This window comes from Crocuta crocuta, unplaced genomic scaffold, assembly GCF_008692635.1.
Source record: "Crocuta crocuta isolate KB4526 unplaced genomic scaffold, BGI_CrCroc_1.0 scaffold84, whole genome shotgun sequence".
Taxonomy (NCBI): domain Eukaryota; kingdom Metazoa; phylum Chordata; class Mammalia; order Carnivora; family Hyaenidae; genus Crocuta; species Crocuta crocuta.
The window spans coordinates 3947615-3958085 of NW_027530213.1; the positions used below are offsets into that span (position 1 = coordinate 3947615).

A 10471-nucleotide genomic window follows, 5' to 3' on the forward strand; every position below is an offset into this window, starting at 1 on the left:
GGTTGTTTTTTTGTTTTTTTTTTGTTTTTTTTTTTTTTTTTTCCTTAAGACAACTTTGGCTTCCTTTACTATCAAAAAAAGACTAGGAAGTGGATCACAAATTGCCCCAAATTAGCACCTTTGGTCCATTTTTTACCAAGTGTGTGACAAATGAGGTGGTTATTAACCTCTTTTGCTTTCAAAATAGCAATTTTTTAAAAAACGTAATACTGTGTGTTAGTTACATCATTGGCCACCTTCCACACACCAAGAAAAGTAATTCAGGTCAATCTCAAGTGGATAATATTTTCAGCTGTTATCGAGACACTTTGCTTTGTCTTCCTTTCATTGGCTGGCAGGGGAAATCCTTCCTTGGTTATTTGAGGGGCCCAATGCGCTGATGGCTGGCTCTCCAAATCTGAGGCTCTGGCGGCCCCAAGGGCTGGCCCGGGGCCAAAAGGCAGGGCTGTGCTGCCCTAGCGGCTGGTGGGTGCTTTTCTAAGCTGCCCACTTTTGAAAACCATGTGCTAGTCACCTCCAAGACAGTTGGCTTCCTCCCCTAGTCTATCCGTCTTCTCAGAGTTAGGGACAAAATGTGTCTCCGCACAGTAAAGACTGGGTCTGAACACGAGATTCGCAAAGCCGCTGAGGAAGAACAGAGCCCGACCCACCTCCAAAGAGAGAAAGAGGGGGAAGGAGGGGGCTCCGGGGAGCTCTCCTCTTTAAGCAGGCGATTCTTTTCTGGGGCATTTTAACATTTACCCGCATTTAGCAGCCATCGCAGGAAATTTGCACCATCTTGTAGTTAGGTCTGCACGAAACAGGAAGGTACCTCTTGCAGCCACCCCTCGATGCCCACCTACCCTCTGCCTGGGGTTGGCTCAGTGAGCAAACAGGAGTCTGTCTGGGCCTGGGGACGCTGGCGGCACATCCACAGAGGACACTGGCTTGTCCGCCACCAGGACGAGCTGCTGGAGGGGCCATTCCTGTCTCTCTGTTGTTGAACCAGCAGTGCCGGGCAGGCACCTAGCGTGTGCCCAGCCCTGGGGTAGGCAGAGCACGTGGCCTACGATCCCATTTTACAGATAAAGAATCGGGAGTCCTTGGAGTGTTGACGTTATTTGCCCTGGGTGGGTGAGGGACATTCTTGCCTCTGAGCTCATGAATTTCCACCAGTTTTTCACACTCTGAAAACCGGCGTGGGAAGAAAGCCAACAGTACCCCAGATTCATCTTTGGGTGGAGTGGAAAGAATCTTGTAAAATCAGTGCAGTTGGAGCATTCCCAGCACGTGGGAGCTGGTTTTGAAAATCGCTTTGTCTCCCTCCTGGGGAGTCAATGAGGCCAGAGCTTTGAGGGAGGGTGGCTGGACACCCGGTGTCCTCTACCCTTTATGCTCTCACTGGAACCACTAGCACACGGACTCGGTCGCCCAGCTTTGCTCCCTGTTGTGAAGCTACACGCATTGCGAGCAGGGGAGCGTAGAACCCCTACTTACGAGCAGAAAAAGAAGTCTGCCCAAAGCGTGAGCATCCTTTTTCCATTTGCCACCCACCGCCACCGCCACCGCCGCCGCCATCCACGGCCCTGCCCCCTCCCCCCCTCGTGCAAACATGACCCACCTTCGTAGTTTGGCACCAGGCCGTGCCGAGCAGCGTTCACCGGCGGCTCAGAGAGGTTTTTAGCTGGAGACTGGCTGCTAGGCACTAGGGGGTTGGCATAATGCCACTGGCATTCGCCGCTGGCTGGCAGTGTGCTCAGGAAAAAGCGTGCCACCTCACACGGGGATCCTTGGGGCTGCCCGAATTTGGCCGGCAACATTGGCTTTTTGCTGCTGAAGACGTGCGAGTCCAGAGGGAAGTGTCCGTAGCGGTAGGAGAAAGGCAGGCTGTAGGACGGGGCGTACAGAAGGTCGCTGCTTTCTGAATGGAGCTGCTGTTCCGGGGGTGCGGGGGCGGTCGCCGGGGGGCTGGCTCTCCAGTTTCCCAGCTGGCTGCATTCCAGTTTGTCCATTTGGAAAGAGCTGTATTGCTGCATGGCAAGGAAGACGGAAGCCAGGGCCGGTGAGAGACGGCGCTCCGGCCTCACCGGATCCCACCCTAGAGTTAGCCTGACCACACCCCCGGGCTGGACCGACCCGCGGCCACCGCAGTGAGGTCCCACCGGGGACAGGTGTGCAGCAAGCAGTACCACAGAGACACCCCACCCCCACGGCACCCTGTGGGAAGACCTTCTCCGCCCAAGTGGAAAACACTTGTAGCCACTTTCGGAGAGGTTACAAAGTACTTTAAAAAAAAAAAAAAAGGAAGGTTTTCATTTAAAAAAAAAAAAAAGCTATGGAAACACCATGCACTGTGCACTAAGCTACGCCAACACGGCTTCCAAAGCTCATGTGCCTTCCTAATGTAGCCTCTTCTTCCTAGACCTGCTGAGCCTTCCCGAAGTTAGCTCTCGATGCCTCGGGCTGTGTCTCTGCGGTGTGGGTGCAGGACGTTCCCCGAGGGGCTTTGCTGCACTCCTCAGGGAAACTTCCAGGCCGGGAGACCCGCTCTGCACTCGGAGGCTAGGCTCCTTCCTGAACAGGCTGGGTGTCCCAAGCCCCCCAGGCCACGCGGGGCAGCACCTGCCTCGGCGGGTGGTGCTTGTTACCTGTGGGGGGTAAGGGTTTGTTCTCAGCTTTGTCTTCATCTTCGTATTTTTGGGTTTAGCTAATTTCCTAGTTTCTTGTGAGGTAGACAAGGCGGTCCTCCAGGAGTCCTGGGGCTTGGACGTGGACACCTGGTCCAGGGACAACTGCAGTTCCTTGTACTCAATATCCCTGAGAAGCAAGAGCAGGGCAAGTCACGTCCGGCGGCCCTGCGCCCTGCGGGGAGGAGCGGCTTCCCTGGCCCCGCCCCCGCCCCCAGCAAGTTCCTTCACAGAGCTCCAGCTGACGGGTTCCCTGAGGTTGGATCAGGCCGGACTTGAGCAAAGGGCAGCCCACCTTCATCCTAAAAGCCCCCCTGCAGCCCCGGGCAACGCGGAGGGAGGTCAGCTTATCCAGCAGGAAGAGATGGAGGTCTCCGTAACTCTCTCCAATAGGTCCCAAACTCATCTCCCAGGGCCACCATGGGCCACTGGGAAGCGTGTCAGGGCCGACGCGAGGGCAGGAGCACTACTTATCGCGTTGAGTATCTGTGGCTCAGCTGTTTCTCTATTTAGCACCCAGGGAGGCGTGAGCGGGGGACCTTCCAGGGTCCAGGAGCTTGGCTGCCCGCCTTGCCCATCTCCGCACCAGGTGCCCATTTCAGTCCTTAAGAGCCAACTTGGCACAGTTGCGTTCGTGGTAGGGGAAGTCATCTAAAGTACCAGCCTACACTCGTCTGCTCAGGAGGAGTCATCAGGGAGGCCAAAACGCTCTCTTCCCTGCAGTTTTGCCAAAATCACACTCTACTTCTAAGAAAAAATAAAACAAAACCCAAGAAACCAGGGACCTGGCCATCATTCTATGAAAGAAGTGAGAGCCTTTATCCTGACTGTGTAAGAACACACACGAGGACCTCGTTCAGGGTGGGGCTGGGCAAGGGTATCAAGTTCAGGGCCAGAGCTGAGTGCAGGCGACTTAACATACAGTAGCCATGGTGGGTCCACAGTAATATGTGGTCCCAGGGAGACTTAGGTTCTGTTGTGTCTAATGGTCCTAAAAGTATTTGCAACTGAACTTGACCTTCTGAGATTTTAAAGGGACCAAACATTCATCATCATTTGTAACAGGCTGTATAGAAAGAGAGAGGGGAAATGTGAGCTATCCCCATCCCAGATGGCGGGAGCACGCAAGACGGCCCTGATGTCTGTGGGCACGAGGAGCTTAAGTTCATAGTCCCANGGCCCTCGGTGCTGAGTTCAGAAATAGTTTGGACCTTCCCAAACGACCAGACTGTTCAAATTAAAACAAAACAGGAGACAAATGAACAGTTTCAGAGAGAAAGAGAGAGAGACAGAGACAGCGAGGGAGAGGCGGTGCTTGTGGCTTGTGAGAGCGGGCTGATGAGGAGCAGGGAAGCAGGAGAGAGCAAGGAAACAAATACGTCTGACTTACGTGAGGACATAATTGACACTCACGATGCAGTGCGGGCGGGACGAGCGGCTGTTGTGCACGACGGTGGCGTAACTCTGCACCCACACCCAGCCGCCCAGCTTGGACAGCAGCCGGTAGTACTTGGTGGTGACCTGGCCCTTCACCAGCACTGCAAGCACAAGGTGACATGAATCCCAAGGGAAAATTAGCAGGCCCTGCTCGGGGGGCACTGCCCCAGCTGATGACCTACAGCCCCGGTTCTGGACCTTTCTGGGGTCAGGGACACCTTTGAGAACTTGACAAAGAGATAGACTCTCTCTACAGGAAGGTGCATGCTTGTGTACGCACGCACACACGCGCACACACACATATACGCACACACGCGCTCACACAAGATTTCTGCCTACAATTTCAAGGGGCCCAGGGCACAATCTCTCCCCTCCCCTGTTAAGAACTCAAATTTAATAGTCGTTGATTTCACTGAGAGAAACAATTAGTCCCCATAAAACATTTGCACCTGGCAGAGTGATAAAGTTGGTTTGGATTTTCAGTTTCCAAAATGCCACAATTATGTTATAATCCCCCAAACTCTTAATCCCCATACCCTTAATAGGCAATGGGGGCAGGGGGTGATGTCGTTATTTAAACAAAATAATAAGTACATTCAACCAAGTGTCAAATTGTTGTTGATATTTGCTACTCTCCAGAACATGTGCGTATTCACCATGAGACCGTTTGCTACTCCGTTGCCATTTGTATTTTCTACCGATCAGCCCCACTTTTCCTCAGGCCTATTAATTTCCTATGTTGCTTATATGGGAAAGACCGCCGCTTGGCTGTTTAGTTTCTGAAAACTGGGCCTCTGGGCCCATCTTCCACGCATGGGTGCAAACTCCAGATTGCTGAGCCACACTCCCTTCCAAAGCCTCTGTACTAATTTCCCTTGGGGCCTGGACGGCACAGGCTGAAGAGAAAGGAAAGCGCCAGAAGCACTGGGTGGACAGGAGAGAAGAGAAAGCCCCAGGTAGCCTTCTCTGAGGAGGGGAAGGCTGGCACAAATCTGAAAGGCATCCCTTGATGCCCAGGTCATGGCTACGGGGCATTCCTGCTTCTCAAATCAGGGCTGGCCCCAGGGCCCTGACTAGCAGCCACCTGAGCAGGGGCTGGGGAGGTGGCCAAATTCTGTGAGTGCACCAGCTGGCACTGAAGGAACCCCCCGGAGGCTCACAGACACAGAAATTCAGCCCTCATTTTGTGCCAGTAGGCAGAGCCCCTTCACTGTCTGCTCAAAGCCTCCTGAGGCTCTCCATTGCCCTCTGTGCCTTCTTTCCATATTAATAGCACCTCTTTATCATCCACTTTAACACCTGCAGCAAAATATTTTGGCGCAGAAGAAAAATTACTTTAAAAATGATAGTCGAGGACTTTTTAGCCTTAACATATAAAGAGTTCATACACGTCAATAAAAGCACTTAAGACCTACAAGTAATGAGAAAAGGACTGGAACAAACAATTCACCAAATAATAAATATAAATGATAATCAAGTTCAATGCATTTGCTTAACTCAGAGCTAGATGCCATCCATTAAAATCAGTAGACATTAAAAAAGAAACAGATATTGGATGGTTCCATTCTGGAACCATGTCCAGAATAGGCACATCCATAGAAACCAAAAGCAGAGCAGTGGTTGGAGCTGGGGGATGAGAGTGCCCGGGACTGAGCTGATGGGCACCAGGGTTCTTCTGGGGATGAAGAAAATGTTCTGGGATTTTACTCAAAGGTGACAGTTGCATGACATTGTAAATATACTAAAAACCTCTGAAAATGGTTAAAATGATCAGTTTTATGTCATATGAATTGTATCTCAAGTATCTCAAGGAAAATAAACTGACTACGATAATGTCAGCTAATCTATGGTGAGAGGCATTGTCATGTGCTGTGAGAAGCATGAACTGGTATGGTCCTGGAAAGCGGTTTGACAGCTCATATCCATTGACATAGTGACTTCACTTCCAATCACTGATCCTATTACATGCAGTCCTGCTTATAATTCAGGGGGAAGACGTGGGGGAGACTTAATTGTCCAAGAATTAGGAAAGATGGTAAATAAACTTTGGAGTACTATGCTGCTATTGAAATAATGATTAATAATTTGAAATATTATGGAGAATGTTAAATGAAAAAAAAAAGACAGGATTCAATACCACAGAAATACAAAGATACTAACAGACTACCATGAACAATTATAGTGTGTCAATAAATAGAATTTAAATAAAAATTTGAAAACAATTGTAGCACACTTTGAAAAACCACAATTATATGCCAACAAATTGAGCAACTTATAAGAAACAGATACTTTGCTAGGAACATACAACCCATGAAGGCTGAGTAATGGAGAAATAGAAAATCTGAACAGACTGATCACCGGTAAGGAGATAGAATCAGTCATCAAAAACCTCACAATAAACAGAAGTCGGGGACCAGATGGCATCACTGGTGAATTCCACCAAACATTTAAATAAGAATTAATACCAATCCTTTTCAAACTCTTTGGAGAATTAGAAGAGGAGGGAACACTTCCAAACACATGTGTGACGCCAGCATAACCTTGGTACCAAAACCAGACAAGGACACTGCAAGAAAAGGAAAATTCCAGGCAAATATCTCTGATGAGCATAGATCTAAAAATCCTTAACAAAATAGTAACAGACTGAATTCAACAATACATTAAAGGGATCGTACACCATGATCAAATGGGATTTAGTCCTGGGGTGCAAGGATGGTTCAACACCTGCAAATCAACTAAGAGGACACATCATATTAACAAAGTGAACGATCAAAATAGATACAGAAAAATCATTTGACAAAATTCAACATCCACTGATGATAAAAACTCTCAACAAAGTGGGTATAGAGGGGATGTACCTCAACACAGTAAATGCCATCTATCAGAAGTCCACAGCTAACATCATACTCAACAGGAGAAAGCTGAAAGCTTTTCCTCTAAGATCAGGACCAAGTTCGAGGATGCCCATGTTTGCCACTTTTATGCGACACAGAGTCAGAAGTCCTAACCAGAACACTTAAGCAAGAAGAAGAAATCAAAGACATCCAAATTGGAAAGGAAGAAGTAAAATTGTCACTATTTTCAGATGGCATATTATATATAGAAACCCCAAAGACTCCATCAAAAGACTCTTAGAATAAGAGAATTCAGTAAGGGTGCAGAATACAAAATCAGTACACAAGAATCTATTGAATTTCTACATGTTAATAATGAGCTATCAGAGGGGCGCCTGGGTGGCTTAGTCGGTTGGGCGTCTGACTTTCACTTAGGTCATGATCTCGCGGTTCGTGGGTTCGAGCCCCGCGTCGGGGTCTGTGCTGACTGCCAGCTCAGAGCCTGGAGCCTGTTTCAGAGTCTGTGTCTCCCTCTCTCTCTGACCCTCCCCTGTTCACGCTGTCTATCTCTCTCTCTCCTGGAAATAAATAAAAATTAAAAAAAAAAATAATGAGCTATCAGAGAGAGAAATTAAGAAAACAATCCCATATACAATTGCATCAAAAATAATAAAATGTCTAAGAATAAATTTCACCAAGGAGGTGGAAGACCAAGACACTAAAAGATACAAGACATTAATGAAAGAAACTGAAGGAGACACAAATTAATCCAAAGATACTCCATGTTCATGGAGTGGAAGAGTTATATAAAATTATATAAACCCAGAGCAATCTACAGATTTAATACAATCCGTATCAACATCCAGTATCATCCTTCACAGAAACAGAACAAATGACCCTAAAATTTGTATGGAACCACAAAATAATCCTTAAAAGAGCAACAGCAAAAATAACAAGTGGTATTACGTCAAACTAAAAAGCTTCTGCACAGTAAAGGAAATCACCAACAACATGAAAAGACAACTTACCGAATGGGAGACAATATTTGCAAATCTCATATCTGATAAGGGGTTAATATCCAAAAATACATGAAGAACTCATACAACTCAGTAGCAATAAATAAACAAACGAACAAATAAAACAGTCCAGCTAAAAAATGTCTGAATCAACATTTTCCCAAAGAAGACATATAGATGGCCAACAAGTACATGAAACAGTTCACAGCATCACTCATCTTCAGGGAAATGCAGATCAAAATCACATGAGATTTCACCTCACACCTGTCAGAATGACAATTATCAAAAAGATGAAATAACAAGTATTGGCAAGGATGTAGGGAAAAGGGGACCCTTGTGTACTATGAGTAGGAAGGTAAAGTGGTGCAGCCACCATGGAAAACAATGAGGAGGTTCCTGAAAAAATTTAAAATAGAACTACCATATGATCCAGAAATACCACTTCTGGGCATTTCTCTGAAGGAAACAAATGAACACACTAACTCAGAAAGACACCTGCACTTCCATGTTCACTGCAGTGTTATTTATAAAAGCCAAGAAATGAAAGCACCCTTAAGTGTCCATCCACGGATGAATGGATAAAAGAAATCATGGTATACGTACACACACTCACACTGTTCAGCCATAAAAAAGAAGGAAGTCTCGCCATCTGCTGCAACATAGATGGACCTTGAGGGCATTATTCTAAGTGAAATAAGTCAAAGACACCTCACTTACAGGTGAAATCTAATTTAAAAAAATCATAGATGCAGAGAAGTGGTTGGTGGTTGCCAAAGGTGAGGGATGGCAGGCGGGAGAACTGGGTGGGGGAGATGGTCAAGAGGTATAAACTTCCAGTTATAAAATAAATAAGTCCTGGAAATGTAATATACAGCATTGGGAACTTCAGTTAATAACACTGTGTTGTATATTGAAAGTTGCTAAGGAATTAGATCTTCAAAGCTCTCAAGACAAGAAAAAAAAATGTATAATGATATACTGTAACTAGATTTATGGTGCTGATCATGGAGCAACACATACAGATATCAAATCACGTAGACCTGAAGCTAATATAGTGTTATGTATCAGTTAGGGCTCATGAAAAAAAAAAAAGAGACAAGATTCAGAAGTGCATAAAGTACAAGTAAGAAAAAGTACATACATACTCACATATACACCCCAACTAATTGTGATCTGGGACACGTTTTGAAGCCCCAGTGACTCAGTTTCCCTGTTGAGAACAAGAGCATAATCACACTCCCTGCCTCACATGGTCGTGGTGAGAATTAGGTCATCTACACGAAGCTTTAGACTAGTGGCAGCAGACACACAGCAAAGGCTCAATATATACTAACTCTCATTCTCTGGTCAAATTACAGGTAGTTTTCATTTTCTTCTTGTCAGCTTTTCTTGATTTCTGACATTTCCAACAATAAGGAGGTATCAGGTTTATAATAAAAGTGAAAAAATTATTTTTTCTAGGGGCAAGTAGTTTGTGTGAAGGTCGGAGAGCGGAAATACAACAACTGATCGGGCCCCCCACCCCTTAGCTGCGTGACCGCCATCCCCACCCACGGGGACGAGTGGCAAGGCTCTTGGGGACAGTGCAGACACAGGCTCTCTTCTTCCCTGGCTTAGCACGTGCACCTCTGTGGACTCACGGGGCAGGAGCCACCATCCGTGCTGAAGACTGAGGACAGAGGTAATAGGAAAGAGCTATCTGTACAATGCTTCTTCTCTTGGGGTTTGCTTTTTTAACAGCAAAATCCACGGCTTTAGGTGCCCGCTCATGTCTGCATCCCTCATTCCACACCCCATACAGCTGTGGGGGGTAGGCATCACCAGGAAAGCTGGGCCAGCAAATCTGGAGGGCACAGCCTGGGTGTTCTGACTCCCTTGTCTCAGACTGATCCCTCTGGGAGGAGGGGCCAGGAGTCTCCAGAAGGTTCTCTGTAGCTCAATGTGCAAGGAGAAGTACAAGGAAGTTTAGGGGGGCCTCGGCCAATTTGCTATTGGCTCCAAAAGAGACGCGATAAGATCCATGTGGGGCCCCCTATGTGAATTTCCCAAGAGGCCCTTCTTTCTTCAACGGAAGTGCTTGCTCAGCTCCTCAACTCTGAAATCTGTTCCCGGAGGTATCCGTCACGCCCCTGGCAACAAGATGGTATATTTTTCCTTCTCCCTCTCTTGGACTTCATACTTTGCTTATTTCTTACAACATTCCTAAAACCTATCCCTAATCATCTAAGCTGGATACAATAAAGCCAGTTTATCCCAAATATTTTATATTAGGATGCCAAGGGCAGGAGCTGCCGTGATTTTATTATTTCTGACGCTCCCTGACTCTGCTGTGATGCGGCTTAGATACAGAGACCAAACAAACACAGACGCAGAATTGTTTTTTGCTTCTCTGTGACCCATGGTGATAGTCCACATTATCAATCCAAGCTGAAATCCTAGACGCTTAGTCACAACACGCCTTGGTTCGGTCTTGCTTCCCCTCCAGTCTGTTGTACTTACTTAGCTGCCTGAAATGATC

At 47.0% G+C, this 10471-nt stretch overlaps 1 protein-coding gene across 1 annotated transcript in view; it reads right to left on the reverse strand.

Annotated features, from left to right (window-relative positions):
• The window catches only part of SIM2 (SIM bHLH transcription factor 2), a 50123-nt gene that overhangs the window by 1243 nt on the left and 38409 nt on the right, over positions 1–10471 (reverse strand). The window contains exons 8-10 of the mRNA XM_077765497.1: positions 4057–4204; positions 2628–2796; positions 1592–2009 (exon numbers count right to left, since the gene is read on the reverse strand). Coding sequence (XP_077621623.1) covers positions 1592–2009; positions 2628–2796; positions 4057–4204 — 735 coding nt within the window. The remainder of the gene's footprint in view (positions 1–1591; positions 2010–2627; positions 2797–4056; positions 4205–10471) is intronic.